General features: G+C 36.4%; 1 protein-coding gene across 1 annotated transcript in view; it reads right to left on the bottom strand.

The window, feature by feature from the left end:
• LOC138705245 (serine-rich adhesin for platelets-like) overlaps nt 1-17,258 on the bottom strand; it is a 35,533-nt gene extending 18,275 nt beyond the window's left edge. The window contains exons 1-4 of the mRNA XM_069834065.1: nt 17,142-17,258; nt 9,038-9,078; nt 4,399-4,567; nt 607-801 (exon numbers count right to left, since the gene is read on the bottom strand). Coding sequence (XP_069690166.1) covers nt 607-801; nt 4,399-4,567; nt 9,038-9,078; nt 17,142-17,243 — 507 coding nt within the window. The 5' untranslated portion in view covers nt 17,244-17,258. The remainder of the gene's footprint in view (nt 1-606; nt 802-4,398; nt 4,568-9,037; nt 9,079-17,141) is intronic.
• Nucleotides 17,259-18,085: the final 827 nt, after the last annotated feature.

Here is an 18,085-nt window from a genome sequence, read left to right as displayed (position 1 = left end):
TCAAGGCGTTCAATCTGAACTTGAGAACGTCGTAGCAACAGATGGCGGTCTGTACGGCTTATGTGCTACCATAACCTCTTTCGAACTGTGTTTTGCTCGGGCAAGTCGTACGCAGGGTATTTCTTATAATCGGTTACGTACGGCAGCATTCCACAACACAAATCAATGCTCCGTGTCCATGTTGACCGTCGAAGTTAATGTCAACAAGTACTGTACGTGAGTAATCGCCTTAACCTTTCCCCATATCCCGACAATAAGAAAAAAACTCACCCCAGTATGTGTTTCCAAACAGTTCACATTCCTGCCACTATTGGAGTTAGCATACGTATCGGTAAGTACTGTTCGGAATGAACGCCGTACTTGCTAGGCAACTTCTCTGGCACATAGGTAATACGCCTCTGCGGAAGTGTAGGAAGACTGAATTGTCTAGGCTCATCGGCTAGCCACATGACGTCATACAGCGAGCCATGACACACTTTTAACTAAACACCCAGCAGTTTTAAAACCGTTTACTTGCAAGTACCTCCATAATCAGTTATTTTTTTATTTACAGCTTTTGTCATGTACGGAGTTCAAACCAAAGGAAATATGATTGTTTTTCGTTACCTGAGAAGAGCACTGGACAACGCCCACAAAAACCTTGTTTGGGGCGCAGACTACAAGCGTGCTGGTATCGGCACAGAAGGGAGCGTCAGCCGATCCGCAACTCAACTGTGAAGAATCTTCATTTGTCAGTTGTTCAGCCAAGATACCCCCGAGCAGTTCATTATCCTCTAGAGATGATGTACAGTTTGATGTAACCTGAGGGTAAGTACAGATTTTTATTATATTTATATCATAGCAAGTATTTCTAATATGTCGTTGATTTACTAAACTAATATTATTATTTATGTAAGTTCTTAATGTGATTTATTAAAATTATGCACGGTAGACCTATTTGTTCAAAGATGTAAGAGTAATTGATTCTTATATTGCACATTTGTTAAAAAATTCCAATTATAAATAAATAATTTCAACACCGCTCATTCCATTTTTTATGTTTGTTGGCCTATTCCCAACATCAAGTAAATTCTCTTGTCACTCACCTGCAGGGTGACTAATATGTCGGTATCATCAAGTTTTTAATTCAATAGTATTTTGAGAGTCTCTCTACTAGAAATTCTTAAAGTGTGTGAATTCCAGTCTTGATTTCCATTCTCAAGATTAAAAATTTTAAGTACTGTACATAATCGTTACTTCTTCTTAATTTCTTTCTAATTTAAATTGATTATTCTAACATCAAAATAAACGTAAAAATCTTATCTCTTCTGATTTCATTTACTTTTTTTGGTCAATTTAACGTTACTTTTAAGTTAACATAGTCGTAACCATTATCTTGTTAAAAACGAATTCTTTGCTTTTGAATGTTTTCTGTTTCAATGTTCTTGTATTATTTCGTATGTTCGAAACTTGGGCCGATTAATTTTATAATAATATGCTTTATATAATATATATATAAGCTCATAAAACGATTAATATATAAATCCCCTTCTATACAACTTAATCATCATAATATAAAATAACTATTAAAATGTGTCTCCGTGAAACTTACAGCAGAGTCCGTATAGGCCAGTCTCTATCTGATGCTTTTCCAATTCACTGCGGGCTAAAGCAGGGAGATGCACTATCACCTTTACTTTTTAACTTCGCTCTAGAATATGCCATTAGGAAAGTCCAGGATAACAGACAGGGTTTGGAATTGAACGGGTTACATCAGCTTCTTGTCTATGCAGATGGCGTGAATATGTTAGGAGAAAATCCACAAACAATTAGGGAAAACACGGAAATTTTATTTGAAGCAAGTAAAGCAATAGGTTTGGAAGTAAATCCCGAAAAGACAAAATATATGATTATGTCTCGTGACCAGAATTTTGTACGAAATGGAAATATAAAAATTAGAGATTTATACTTCGAAGAGATTAAAAAATTCAAATATCCTGGAGCAACAGTAAAAAATATAAATGACACTCGGGAGGTAATTAAACGCAGAATAAATATGGGAAATGCCTGTTATTATTCGGTTGGAAAGCTTTTGTCACCTAGTCTGCTGTAAAAAAATGTGAAAATTAGAATTTATAAAACAGTTATATTACCAGTTGTTCTTTATGGTTGTGAAACTTGGACTCTCACTTTGAGAGAGGATTAAGTGTGTTTGAGAATATGGTTCTTAGGAAAATATTTGGGGCTAAGAGGGATGAAGTTCCAGGAGAATGGAGAAAGTTACATAACGCAGAACTGCACGCATTGTATTCTCCACCTGACAGAATTAGGAATATTAAATCGTGATGTTTGAGATGGGCAGGGTATATAGCACGTATGGGCGAATCCAGAAATGCATATAGAGTATTAGTTGGAAGACCGGAGGGAAAAAGACCTTTGGGGAGGCCAAGACGTAGATGGGAGGATAATATTAAAATGGATTTGAGGGAGGTGGAATATGATGGTAGAGACTGGATTAATCTTGCACAGGATAGGGACCAATGGCGGGCTTATGTGAGGGCGGCAATAAACCAGCGGGTTCCTCGAAAGCCATTTGTAAGTAAGTAAGTAAGTAATATAAAAACAACTAAAAAAAATAAAAATGCAAACCAATATGACTCATATTATCAAAAATTTACTGTATCTTTTTTTCTGTTGCAGTATTAAGACTTTTACAATTTTGCGTGATTTTCCTACATTCTTGAAATATTTTTGTTTTTGTTTTTGAGGAATGCTCTTTTATATATAAGTATGAAAATATAGGGGTGCCATTTGAAATTTTCAAAGTGGGTGTGGCTGGGGGTGGGGGTGAAATCTAAAATGCAATTAAGCCTGGTTTCAAACTTCCCCCTCAATATCTAAATTGCCATGTTTTTTTTTTGTTTAAATTAAATTCAATTTAAATAATTAGTTATTTAGACTGGGAAATTTTGAAATGAAAGCCTTGTATATGCAGTATTATTTGGAATTTTAATTTTGTATGAATTTAATAACACTTGATCCTACACATAGTTACCATTATGTTTTGTTCCAAATTTAATTATTGTAAAATGAAATCACCTTCATCATGGTACTTATTTCTTTCTGTCGGGGTAAATCTATGTTTCATAGTTTGAAGGCCGTTTTCAGGATGTAAAATTTATTGATAGGTACCAGAGTGCTGCATTGGAGTTAAATCGCTCGCTTGAACTCAGTCGAGTGTCGCACCCTCGAGTGAGATACGATCGGTCGTGATACGCTCGTAATAAATAGAAGCACAGTACAAGGTTATCTCACCGACATGTCTTATCTTGTATGGAAGGCGACAGATAAGATACACATATGTTTTGCTCACACGGTAAAAATAAGGCTTTATTTTCTGCGTTTAAGACAGACGTTTAATGGAACAGTCAATGGAACGTACCAAAACAGGAACATGAAGTTATAAATAAAATAGTATGAAAAACTTCGATATACAGTTATTATTGCTAATTAATAATTATTCAATATTTGATTTACCACATATATAATATTATAGGTCCATACATAGTGTTCCGCCTATATACTGCGACAATGTAGAAACATTTTACAAAATATTATTGATATAGCAGTAGATTAATAGCAACATTACTACAGAGATAACGTCACAGAAAATATAATAAAACGAATAATCATGCTGCACAACTGTTACAGACGCAAAGATTGATACACTAATTATTATTAGAGAATATTATTATTATTATTATTATTATTATTATTATTATTATTATTATTATTACTAGAAAACTTGATACAGTTCTTGCATTATCGTGATTGTGTTCTCCGTTTATAATAATTACATTTACATCCAATAACATCTATCAGATGTGACAAAAACAAAATCACTCCTGTGTGAAAAAAAAAAAACATTCACCTACAACATTTATATTACATTTTAAAGCAAGTTTTATAGTTGTACTATGGAGAGGTTCGTTAAACACTGCAAAGTTTTGAAATGATAAACATGTATGATGTTACTACACAGTTCATCACTGTAACAAGAACGAATGTCTAACGCTCGGCTTATACCGTTCGAGGATTTATCGCTCGTGACAATTGTACCCATCATGCATGTGCGCTACCTATCGGATTATGCTATGAACTACTTGGCGCTCGAGCGAAAACGTCCGATGCAGACCTCTGGTAAGTACCTAGTACAAGTTAATTATAACTATCCATAAATTACATCATGAACCACCACTGACTACTACTTCTACTATTATCATCACCATCATGTTGTATTTTACACGTTCTTTATGTCATATAATCTATGAATATGAAATAAATGCGTTCTTTATTGCCTTGTACCAGACTTAGACATACAGCATTGGTAATTCTATTAATACAAAAGTGGAGACTTACAGTGCAACGTTGTACTTTTGAAGTATATGCACTGCCAGGTGGGCACAAAAACAGTCGACCTGTTATATTTCTATCCACGTCCACGGTGCAGAGAGAAAATAAGCGGCAATGAGCAGGATGCGGCCAGATGCCTGGACCCCAGCACACAGCCTTAATGGGACTCATCAACCTGTTAAGAAAGATCGAAAACAAGAATGTAATCAATCAGTTCCAGCAGAATTCTGATAACATGAAGTCTACTGTAGGAAAAATGAGAAATAAACATCAGTAAAAGTTCAATACAATGATAGATTTTAATTTTTTATACTTTTTAAAATTGCAGCTGCATTTCCAATATTTTAATCACTACATTTTACATATGGGCTATTCCATCTCAAATCGACCGAAATATAGAGAAAATTGACCTTGCAATTTTTAAATACAATGAAACTTTTTCTGTCCGTAGACAACTATGATACAATGCTTTGTGCAAAGTTCGAGGCATCAGAACTTCATAGTGTTTAAATTAAAAATATTTAAATTTATCGTATTTTCATAAAATTAGCAACTTTAAACTGTTGTGGCTCCGAAATCCTTTCACCCAATGATCAAAATCATGGTTTATTTTCATGCTGAAAAGTTAAAATTTATATTGACATGTAAACAGTTTTTCTTACTTTTTATGGAAATGAAGAAATTTTGATTTTTCTTAATTAAGACACCTTTGCCCACGAAAAATATTTTTAAAATATATGGTTAGATTCCGCATTGAAAGTACAAATAAATACGTATTTTTTACTGGTGCAACGTTAATAAGAAAGTATTCAAAAATCAAATAAAGAAATTAAATAGGCCTAGTACGCGCGTGAGCTAACCAGCTGACTGTGAGGCGGGAGCTAGCCCAGGCAAGCAAGGCCAGAAGACATAAACACGTGATGTTTCGTCTAGTAGCGCATAGCTGGGCTAGCTTTATCACAGGTTTTCATAAACAAAGGAGTAAAATGACGCCCAAAGCTCGCTTATCTTCATCTGTCGGCCAGTGCTTGCTGTGTTGCGCCTTTCAAGTCTAGGCGTGTGAATATAATTTATTTAATACCCCAGAAACTTATTGCCGTGACACTAAGCAAACAATGCCGAATCCCTCTTAATAATGCAAGGTTTTTTCTCAATATTTTTTTACATATTTACAAATGGGCAAAAAGCCTAAAAGTAAGTAAAATCAGATTATCTGTCTCTCTGTATACAATAAAAATAAGGATTACTTCTTATCATAACCTACCAAATGTCAGCTTCAAAATGAGCTCTCGTTCAATGTTCTACAGTAAATGGTTCCAGAGTTCTGAGCGCTGAAAGAGGCTTGTTTTTCTAAAATACGCTAAATTTGTCGCTCAACAATACGAAAACCGTTTGACTTTCGATAGTATATTTTTCCAACTGCACTCTCCTCAGCACCTTGTATAAATAGGGGAAAAAATTAGAATATAAAAAAATGCGTGGTTTTTTACTGATCGATTTCATATGGAATAGCCCATATGTCTTCTAGACACATGTAATATTACTTTAGTACGAAATAAAAGAAGAAAAATACTGTTAAAATTGTGATTCAATTTTTTTTTCAGTTGGTTATTGTTAACAATGCTTATCAACTACTAGGTTATTTAGTGTCAACGGTATTGATGATAGCGAGATGGTGTTTGGCGAGGTGAGGCAGAGGATTATCTGTAGATTACCTGACATTAGTCTTACAATTGGGGAAAACCTCGGAAAAAATCCAACTAGGTAATCAGTAGGGCCGTGACATCGGTATATTTGTATTAGTCTGAGGGGAACATACGACGCTCCGGACAGAATGTAGTCGGTGTTTCAAGTACAGGCAGCGGAAGTGAATTTGACACACGCCTAAGCAAGCACGTTCCGTGTTTTGTATACGATTATTGCGTATTATAAAATCAAGACAATACAGTTGTTGTATAGTAAGGGTTAATATCGGAAAGGTCTAAAATGCTGGTGAGGTTGAGAATAAATGTTGGAAATCATACTTAAATTATTAGAAATGTGGTAAAACATAAGTCTGAAAAGATGTTTTTTTTTATACTTAGCATTTTGCGTTACAGTTTTAATGTCTCTGTATTCTTAAAGAGTTGCCTCATTATACATATAATTGTACCTCTACTCTTAATTTTATCACAGTTTTTTGTATAATTTCTCTTTATGGATGAACTTAGTTCATTGTAGTACTCACTTTTATTCTCAGTCATTTTGTATGGCAATCTATGTGTACATCATAAGAACTTCGAATTTCAAGTAGGGGAGGATAGGGCAAAGTGGAATGGATTTTGATATCATCTAATCCTGTCTTTGTGTTTAGTTGTATCACAAAGTTTTTATACACAAACTAAACGTTATACATCTATCAACATTTAAACACAAAAATAATCTTATAATGAATGAAGACAACAAAGTAATTAGAAAAATAAGAGGACCCTTTAATTTTCCACTTTACCCTCACCAAGAGGGCATAGTGGAAACTCGGAGAGGGCAAAGTGGAAATTACATAACACACTATATAATTGAAAATATTGTTTAAGATACGTAAAACATAAAATAATTGTCCATATTTAAAACATTTTGAAGCACTGCAGTTGTCACATAGGCTAACCTACATAGTCTGGAGATTAATATCAGCACAAAGTTAATGAGTCCAGTCTTTGCATTTACAACACATAATCTAGTCTTCCGATGGTGGGTCAGAATATTGCTCTCCACAGCCCAAACAGAAAACATCTTGCACCTAGGCGTGTGGTTTAGTGTACTGGCGGCATCGTCTTACCGGCCTTAATTTTCACTCCTTTGCCGCCAGGTTTCCTATCTGCTTCTCGCGGACTGCCTTCTTAAATGGAAGTGTCAGTATTTCAGTTTTCTGACAACGTCGTTTTCGGTTTGTTTCACCAATCTGAAGCAGTACGCCTAGGCTTACTTTGGGGAGTGGAGGAATATCTTCTGGTGTCACATGAGGCTGCGCATTCGATGTTCCACACTTTAGGCATCTATCTGTGTATTCTCCTGCTTCATTGGGAGACCTATCTTCGCAAAGAATAGCTTATCAATGTAACTACTAGGCTGTACTGGCATAATGGACAGAAGATGGAGCAAAATCATCTTCTGTGAATATGTTGCGTCCATATGGAAAAATTTCAGTCCTTGAGAATCCGCTAGTGATATTCGGAAGCACGAACGATTTCTCAAAGTCTTCACGGATCAGACCTGCCACATCATATTCACCGATGTGTCTTCCTGGATAGTTCTTCTGGAATTTGTCTACTGCAACTTCAAAATGCGTCTTGAATGGCTTGTGAACTGCAACATCGACAGGCTGCAGCTTGTGTGTTGTGTGTGAAGGAACCGACAAGATTATGATCCCAAATTTCTGAAGTGAATTCAAGAGCTTGCAATGACTGGTGAGAAGTATGATCGTCAAGAACCAACAACACTGGCTTTTCTTTGTTAGGTCTGACAATTTCTGCAACAGTTTCAACCAGTGCAAAAAATTATCTGCATTTGATCCAGCTAGACTCGGAGCACCAATTGAAGCAGGATTGCTGGGTAACTTTCGGCGTTGGACCTCAGACTCATTTCGCTATCATTAATTCACATATCAATGATATCATCATTATTGATACCATATCCCGGGTTCAGTTCATGGTGCAGTGTGCTGTACTTGTACAATACGGCCGTTCGGCAACCCAATCATTCACAGAATGGGAGTGGTGAGCACAATAAGCCTCAGGCTGCAGTGTAAGCCTTCGGGTCCCTCCTCCGTAGAACAGGAAAAAAACGTAAACTATTAGCCAAATGCATTAACTATCTTGCAATTGCATATTAGGAGGAAATCCAGACTCTATGAGTGAATTCCAAACTACATGGGCAAAGTGGAAAGTTCACTCTTTCAGTTTCCACTTTGCCCTCCACGTGAGTTGCAGGTTAGATGTGGTTGTATCTTGCCAAATGAATTTTTAGAAAAAAAAATTAGTCATCACAACTTCTTCCCAACACTTGTAACTGTGCTTTAAACATTAATAATAAAATCAGATGTTATATATATGGCGATGCCTACAGATTACTTACCATAAACAAATAATTTCTTGCAGCTCGTTTCATTCTAATCACAATTCCACCATGTACAGCGATACTAGCGCTGTGCGGCTAAGTAGAAACATACATACTACCATAAGCTTTGAATATTATACTGAATAGTGCTGCTCTCTGTTGTTGTAAGAGCATAACAACGATTTTCCATTTTGCCCTCCCCTTCCACTTTGCCCTCGGCTCCCCTACGAGTATGCAGGACACAGAACTTACTGTACCCTACTTTCCAGCAGTCAAAACAAACTTCATAACATTGTTTAAAAGTCATTGTAAAGTTTGATATCATGATATCGTATTATTAAATTGTCTTCTATTTCGAAAACCGGCAGTGATATCAATATAAGTTCATCTAAATTTTCATACTCTGAGAAACACGTTGAATCAAGTAAGGGTACCTCTGGTTTCTCTTATGTAGGCCTGCTTGTTTTGTATCAAATAGGTTTGTAAATAAGTGACACTGAACTTCTTGGTTTCTATCATAAACACAAAATGTAGTAACTTTAGTATTACTTACCATAGACTCTTTTGAATTGCAGCCCCATCTGTTGTGAGTACCTGAAAGCATGCCAATTTTTTATTATTTCTTAAACATCCATATCGAAAGCTATATGAGAGAAGTAGGCTTAAGATCTTGGGGTCTTGTTATATGCTGTCTCGAAAATCACTTTCCAAATGGTCGGGCAAGTGTATTTGTCTCTTGCATCTTTATTGAGATTTCAGTCATGTGTCTTAGATATTTTAGCTCACAAGTAATAATTTTCAGTAGGGCTCGATGGATTTGGCTGAAAGTGTTAATGTAGACTGATTTAAGGTTCCTGAAAACGATGGTGAAGGTCTCTCGTTTTGGAATTCCATATTTGTGAAAATACAGCAATTTTAAACATCTGGATTGCATGTCGTTCTTGCGAGCAGCTTGCTCATAACCTACTTGCAGAGAGCACTAAAGACGAGGAAACTGATTTCTTCTATCCGTGTTAGAAGTCTAGAAGTGCAATATATTCACATAAGACGAAATGGATCATATTTAGTGTAAACTCACCTGTTATCTTACTAAGGTTGGATAAAAAGTAATGGCAACAGTTCGATATTTCTGACGTGGCTTTATTCACAGAGGTACAACATTTACGTACCTTCTATATAGTCGCCCCCCTTATTTATTACCTTTTGCCAAATGTTTGGAAGGCGTCGTACACGAACAGCGCGTCCATCTTTGTTGATGTTCCGTATTGACCGCCCTATAGCACGGATAAATTCATCTCTGGTATCGTACCGGGTCCCTCGCAGTGGTTCTTTCACTTTGGTGAAAAGATCGTAATCGCATGGATCATATCGGGTGAGTACGGTGGATGTTCCAGAATCTCCCATTGCCAGCGGCGCAAGAGGTCCTTGACAGCAGCAGCGGTGTGACTCCTTGCATTATCATGAAGAATGATGGGATTCTGTACCACCAAGTGTCGTTTTCTCCTGAGGGTTGGACGAAGGTGGTGCTGCAGGAACCTGCAGCAGTAGTCCGCGTTTGCCGTCTGCCTTGGAGGTACAGCGTGGTACATTATTACCCCATCAATGTCATACGCCACAATGAACATCACCTTCACAGCACTTTGTGTAGGGCGCACTTTCTTCGGACGAGAAGAACCTGGATGCTTCCATTCATTTGATTGACGTTTCAAGTTTGGTTGGTTCGTATGAGCGAGCCCAGGTTTCGTCCATAGCGACGATTCGTCCAAGAAAGTCATCAATCATCATTTTTCCTTTGGTATCGGTCCAACAAGGCCTGTGCGACTGCATAGCGGTGCCATTGTTAAACCTCGGGAATTTCATGGGGTATCCAACGTCCTGTAATTTTGCGGTAACCCAGAATGTCTTGCAGAATGTGGAGCACAGTTTTGTGACATACTCCGACTTCCGCTGCTAACTCACGCGCAATCCATCGGCGATCAACATCCAACAGGGAAGCAAGGAGTTGAACTGTGTTGTCCTCCACGCGGGGTCGTCCTGTACGGAGGTTGTCCTGAACGGCATCCCTGCCTTCCCGGAACGCTTTAACCCATCGTGCCACTGTGCGATATGGCAACGCTGCATCGGCACATGCTTCACGCAGTCCCTGAAAACATTCTTGTGCACTACGACCTCGTGTCACTTCAATTTTGATCCAGGAACGTTGCTCTAGTTTTGTAAACGTGGTCTTAGGGCGCTCGCACTATCCCTATGAAAGTCAACGTTCTACACACTGCAGTAGATTGACAGAGTACTGTCGCCGCTGGCTGCACTAACTCATCTAACAGTCCTTGTTCATGTCCACACAGCTGGCATCTCTCGAATGCACCATCGTCACGTGACAGCAGTGTTGCCGTAACTTTTTATCCAACCTATGTATTCACACATGATAATACGAGTTTACCAAGAAATGTTCAGGACACTGCAGCTTTTCACAATACAGACATCTTATAATGGCTGCTTCTTCACACTCATCGACACAACAGACACTGTTTTCGACACGCAACATAGATAATACAAGTTAGTCCTTCGACGACTGGACGACTATTTCAGGTATAAATGTATTATGGAACATTCGGATACCAACCTTTACGACAGAGTTTTTATATTAAAGTTACATTCAGTTGTTTACCATCAGTTCTGCTCTCCTCTTCTACAAGACATGTTAATATATTCCTGGCAAAAATGTGAATACAGTGCAGGAAGAAAAGTAAACAACTTAAAAATGTATTTCAAACACTGTTGCGTGTGGGAAATAGTATCTGTTGTGTCAATGAGTATGAAGAAGCAGCCGTTATAAGATGCCTTATTGTGGAAAGATGATTTGTCCTGAACATTTCTTGGTGAACCCGCATTATCATGTGTGAACATAACAGGTGAGTTTACCCTAAATATTATCCATTTCGTCTTAAATACAAATGTGAATTATTCCACTTCGAGATTTCTAACAGGGACGAAAGAAAGTAGAGCCTCTAGTGCTCTCTGCAAGTTAGGCCATTGCAAGAGGATATGGAGAAAATTATTTTTTTTAATTTCCTAGATGCACCCCCTTCTATGTTGTTTCACTTGATAAAATATGAGTGTATACCAAGTTTTAGGTAATTTTGTCATGTCTTGACCCCCGCCCAACATGATTGGCTAACAAGACATTCTTTACTTATAGTAAAATAATGAGAAAATGTAATATTAAAGGTTTCTCTTTTAATGCAGTTCATTATACAATACTATAAATCCAAATATATAGTACACTGAAACCTGTCTAAAGCGGCCATCTGAAGTTACCTTGTAAAATGGCCGTTTTATCAGGTGGCCGCTTGATTAAGGTTGCGGTTTTTATGAATCGGCATGAAAATCCTGAATTGCATTGACTTTTTAGTACTGTGCGCATACAACAATCATGCATATTAATGTCAGTCTCTTCCATTCTTGCAACTAGCCTTTTCAAAACTCGCTTACGGTACCTCAGTTTAAATTAATGGATAATACCTTGATCAAGGGACTGACGTGTGATGTCCGCTCTAACCACCCATTACTAGCAAAAAATTGCTTACATTGAGTTCTTTGGTAATTTCAAGAGCTTTCTCTTGAATTATAGGCCCGCTTACTGGCAATTTCTTCTCCCTCGCACACTTGAACCATTCGTAAACGAAATCATTCACATTACCAAACACAGATTCTCTCTTCCTTTTTTGGCCACCACGCATATTTTTCTCTCATTCTTTTAATATTTCATCTTTATTCTTAATTATACCGTTTATTTGTGTCCTTCCACATTTGAATATTTCTGCAATTTTTCTCGCACATGTTCCCTTCTCACTTTCTTCAATCATTTTTCGTCTCGCCTCTAAACTTAACACCACTCTAGATTTATTGTTAGATATGATTTCTCTCTCAAACTAACTTCACAATTCCTTTGAATCAACTGAATGAAAAGAAGAAAAATTCGTAAAAGCTGGCCCAAATAGAGAAAGATAGAAAGAGGAGAAAAAAATAAAAACATTCGAATGGTTAACTACTGACCTAAAACATACTGTGACATTTTCGATAGAAAAAGTCCGTGTTTCAATCCTTTAAAACGAGTAAGAATTTATAGCTTTGCAGGGTCGGAGTGGAAAGTGACAAAAGAGTCATAAAACAGTAACCAACTAACCCCAAGATATGGAGGGTGTACTGTTGTACACTTAGCTATTGTCCTCGTGACATTGCTTCCTGCCCTCTAACCTTAAAAAAATAGGTCAGACAGTATCCGTGAAAAAAATTTTTGTTGGAAAGTGACTGTTATAATCAGGTTCCAATCCAAATAGATCCCGGCCGCTGGCCGGCGCAAGAGGTGGCCGCTAAATAAAGAGAGAATTTGAATTGATCTTATGGAAAATCCATTTGGTTCCAGAGAAAATTGGCCTTTTGGTCAGGTGGCCGTTTAAATGAAGTGACCGCAAAGGCAGGTTTCACTGTAATTAACAAATACTGTAATTAAAGCTTGCCCTCAGCTATATAATAATCACTATATTTACTGAATTTAAGGTTTGTTGGAGGCTGCAGTTAACATCTTTAATGTCTCTTTTTTATAGTTGGGAATTTGTTTGCGATGATATTCAACCACTTGCATTAAGTATTGTTTTTTAGTTTCGTTGAGAAGCCTTGAATCACCTTCACTGCCCGTGTAGATCATTCACCACTTTGACATGCCGTACGTATGCCTCAGCTTCTTGATAATTGGGATCAAGATGCCATTGGCTAACGGATTTTCCAACCCATTGGACCTCAACACCGATGCTGTGAAACAAGAACCAGGATTTAGAGTCAATAAGAGATGAGAGTTTCGTACTGTGGTTCAGGATTGGAAATGTTGGAATGCCCCTCTCAAATTCTTTTGGTTTCAGAAATCGAAATAATGTCAGAGCAATTTGCTGCCGTTCCGAATCAGTAACTCTGTTTGAAAATGGGAGAACACTGCACACTCTTTGGTTAAATACCACAAGTATCTTTCCATGGCTTGTATGGCTGCATTAGCAACTTGAAGATCGTGCTTGCAGTATTTGATGAAGTCATGCCACAGCTTCAGACTGCATTTAACATTGGATGAAGAGAGCCATTTTTCAACATAGAATATGCCTAATGCATTGAATTTGCATAGTGCTTCTAATTTATCGATAATGATCTTGTCATATCCTGCTTGAGCACTGAAAGAAAACATCTTTGTTGGATACAAAATGGACGGCATCCATCGCGCATGGTGAGCTGCTCCAGGTTTTAGCCAGTGTATTCCTCGTTCAGGTGTTTCTCCCAGAATTAACATCAGCTCAGCACACTTCCGATAATCAGCACGAGGTAATGTTATTTCTATTTGGGGTGGAAAGTATTCTCTGCAGTGATTGAATTGTGTTTTTCATTATGAGTTTGTGACCTGTTCTTGATTTGTATGGTCTTAAAATTTTCTTCTGTATTGATACTTTGCAAATAGAGTCCCTGAATTGAATAAAATTGTCATTTGCAGGACCTGATGTTTCGCCAAACAATGTCTTGTGAACTGAACACAAGATTCTCTCAAAAACGTGATGTCGACATGCAAACATAAACAATTTTTTGTCCAGTAATTTTTCGAGCTGTACACATGCTCTGATTTTCCATCCTGAGTTTGAAGCTGGAGTGTCAAAAAACAAGACAGTTCCCAAAATTCTTCTATCTTCAAAATAACATATTTAATAACATCATCTCTCTTATCTTTCTACATTGGTCCATTATTAAGAAAAACAAAGAAACAAAGCACATCCACATTGGAAGGCAGTTGAGATCCTTCTTTCGGTGTCAAATCTTGTAGTAAATTTCGTATGAGCCACGTTTTTTGGACCCTTTCCATCATCTTTTCTAAGTACTGGGCGGTTTGGTGTGAACAAAAGGGGACAGATCATTGCTTCAGGTGATTGCTTTTCCATATCTTCACTCGGTTCACTCAGTGTTAGTTATAACTTGTAAAGGAGAAAGGAAATCAGTTTTTACCTTATAGCAGAAGTTATTATTGAGGTGGGCGGGGGTCAAAATATGACCTAAACACCTGAAAATTTGTACACAAGTATGTTTCAATAATTGTAATAACATGGCGGGGGTGCACTTAGAAAATTTAAGAAAAAAATTTTTTGCAATGCCCTACTGCCATCAGTTAGGGCCTTTCTTTAGCACTAGGATACGAAACTAATTAATTGTCTTGTGTACCAATGAATTCAGAATCATTGATTGTATAACCATGGAAATTTTTATTCTACTCTGAACACTAAAAATCTAGAAATATTGAACTAAACTTCTGTACTGAAATTTTCAATACCACAGGCATCACTTCCTACTCCTCTTAACATCATCTTCCAGAAAGAGACATCCCGGTACTTTTTTACAAAGGCAGAATCAGCCATAGCACCATAGAGCGGTAGGAAGTATTAGGGACGCCAATAAATTGTAAAAATCCAGTAACTCGAATTGAGAATCTAACCTACTTCCTCTGCTTTAAAAGGTAGTGCTTAACATCTATGCCATTGCATACCTATTGATTATGATAGGCCTACATGGCAATATTATTATTATTATTATTATTATTATTATTATTATTATTATTATTATTATTATTATTATATTTATTATTACTATAGTGATTAATTTAATGTAAAATAATATGTCTTGCATTATTAAGAATAATAATAATAATAATAATAATAATAATAATAATAATAATAATAATAATGGCTTTATTTAACCTGGCAGAGTCAAGGCCGTAAGGCCTTCTCTTACACTCAACCAGGATTAAAACTTGCTTACATAGTTGAACATACAACTGGATCGGAATTAAGTAATTACATACTGATACAATTTAGGTACATAATGAGATCAAAAGAGGTAGTTACATAAAATTTACCTCATTAAATAAAAATAAACACAGTGTAAGACATATTAATGTTGTTAGAATCAAATACGAATCACATAAAAACAGAAGCCGATAATTCGATAAAAAATGTACACAGTAAAAATAAAAATAAACACATTAGTGTACATATTAGTATTAGATTACAAGTAAGTAAGCAGGATTTACATAATTAAACCAGAAACCGACAATTGAATAAAATGTACACAATAAAAAATAGATTAATAATAAAAAACAGTGGGATACATACTGGCGTTAAGTGATGAATACATATGATTTACATGATTACACAATAAAAATAAGAAACAAAAAATAAATAAATACAGTGCAACACATTGCATTAAATATTTGCAACGCGTTAGGTCTGGCAACTCATCATAAGATATTCTTCTTATTATGTTGAATTATTAATATGTTCATTAATTAAACAATGATATGTAAACAAAATTGTTCTACTGTACATTCCGCAATCCACTTTCTCATTATATAAAAATAAGAAACCAAGAATTAAAAGCAACAAAAATGTAGCTATGTAAAACTTCATGGTTATACAGGGACATCATTTTATTTTAACTTCAATTTTTATTGTACCTGAGTTTCTTAATGTACTTCACTCCCACCCCTTCTACTAATGAAGTTCAACCGTCCTCCTTCACACAGATCCAAGACCGCATATACAGTCATAGTAGCCTTACGGTCATAGTAAACAGTACGTTCCAAAAATGTGTTCTCGTTTTCCAGTGACGAAAGAGCTTTCAATATTGAATCATTTTCGCACAGGTAACCTACTTTGCCTACGTCACATCCTGGTTTCTCCCGCCAGCTTCTATTCGCCTCTCTATAAAAGCTAGTGGCTGGCTGTCTCAGCTTTTTTCTGAAAACATTAATTTCTGTTAGGAATTTGGACGTCTACGTAATATTATACAACTGTTTAAAATAACTTAAAAAGGCCTCGTTAAGTAATTAACTTTCACTTGATCTCCCCCCTTTCTACGACCCTGCGACATAACCAATTGGACGGACAGTAGGTAGCATGTCAGAGTAATTTTATCTTTTCGGATCGGACAGAAGTGAAGATTGAATTTACAGTACCTAAGGTACTCTTTTATAGAGCAGGTACAGAATTATTTCAACATGAGTTACTAGTACGAAGGACGAAACTGGTAATTGGAATTAGGTACAATCGATTATATTGCGATAATATGCACATTAGAACCGAAGTCTGTATCGAAATGAACGGCCACCATTTTCAAAAATGTGTTTAAATATCTATATTATGATTATTTTTCAATTTAACTTCATTCTGTATAGTGTACGCTAATGTGCTGTAGACAGTATGATATACACTGCATAATGAATACGTCCGCATGGAAAGCTCAGTTCGTGAGTAAAAACACTCATTGTTAATACTGTACTGTATTTTGATTAAACAAAAACCTAATGAAAATTATCAAACTCAAAATCGCGATATTTCCTAGTTTACGTAAATGGATGAACTACTTTTCTTCCCTCCTATACCTAGTAAAGTGATTTGTTTGTATATTACGCCAGTATCATCGAACTCCAGTCGTGGAAGGGGGTTGCAAACGGTGTTTCCGGTTCTTAATTGTTGATCCAAAGTTATAGGCTAGCTAGGCTAATATTAGAAATGTTAGTAAAAATATAATGATGTCCCTGTAGAAGTAGGACTGTATTCTTATAAAATTCTTACCAAGAAGGCAGGCCCCAGCAGCATGAAGTGTAGCATGTTGAGGCTTAGCTGATACTGAGGTCTAGTAGAGTTTGCTTTTAACTGTCTCCTCATTAGCACCATTACGGAATACAAACATTTGTAAGCTTCCACTCATTAAAAGGACTTCCATTACACTTTATTCTCACCTATTTCCCGGAATACTTGCAACTCATCTCGGGTCTCAGAGTTTATAAGAAATATTAACTACAAACAAATGAGGTCATGCATTTAATTTGTATAGAAATATGCATTTCGTGCATATATGGTTATACTAATTATTTACTTAAAACTTTTATTTTAAATGTCAGCACTTTCCTGCTATTTGGCTCTATCAGCATCTATGCGACTCCCCTTTCCCTAACACCTTTCAGTTGGGTTATGTTGCTCCAATTCCAACTTACCTATCAACGTTAATAAATTATTATCTAATTCATAGCCCCTCCAATGTACAGCAGTGGCAAAAAAAACCGGACCGACCCTTGTAGATGATTTCAGAGCCTTGTTCACTCCAGAGCATGATAGACTGGTAACTAAGACTTTCGTGGTTCGAATCCTGCCAGGAAAGGAAATTTTTTTTGTTCCTTATTCAAATTTATTCCCAATACTTTTCGATTGCAGCGATATTTTACTACTTAATTAACTTATTATTCCCATAACATGAATTTTACCAGCAATCGAAAAGTATTGGGAATAAATTTGAATAATGAATAAAAAAACGTTTCCTTCCCAAGTAGGATTCGAACCACGAAAGTCTTAGTTACCAGTCTTACTACTTAATTAACGTATTATTCCCATAACATGAATTTTACCAGCAATCGAAAAGTATTTGGAATAAATTTGAATAATGAATAAAAAAACGTTTCCTTCCCAAGCAGGATTCGAACCACGAAAGTCTTAGTTACCAGTCTTACTACTTAATTAAC

Source organism: Periplaneta americana, chromosome 8 (genome assembly GCF_040183065.1).
Source record: "Periplaneta americana isolate PAMFEO1 chromosome 8, P.americana_PAMFEO1_priV1, whole genome shotgun sequence".
Classification (NCBI taxonomy): domain Eukaryota; kingdom Metazoa; phylum Arthropoda; class Insecta; order Blattodea; family Blattidae; genus Periplaneta; species Periplaneta americana.
The sequence above is the reverse complement of the archived record's forward strand: the minus strand, read 5'-3'. Positions and strand labels throughout refer to the sequence as shown.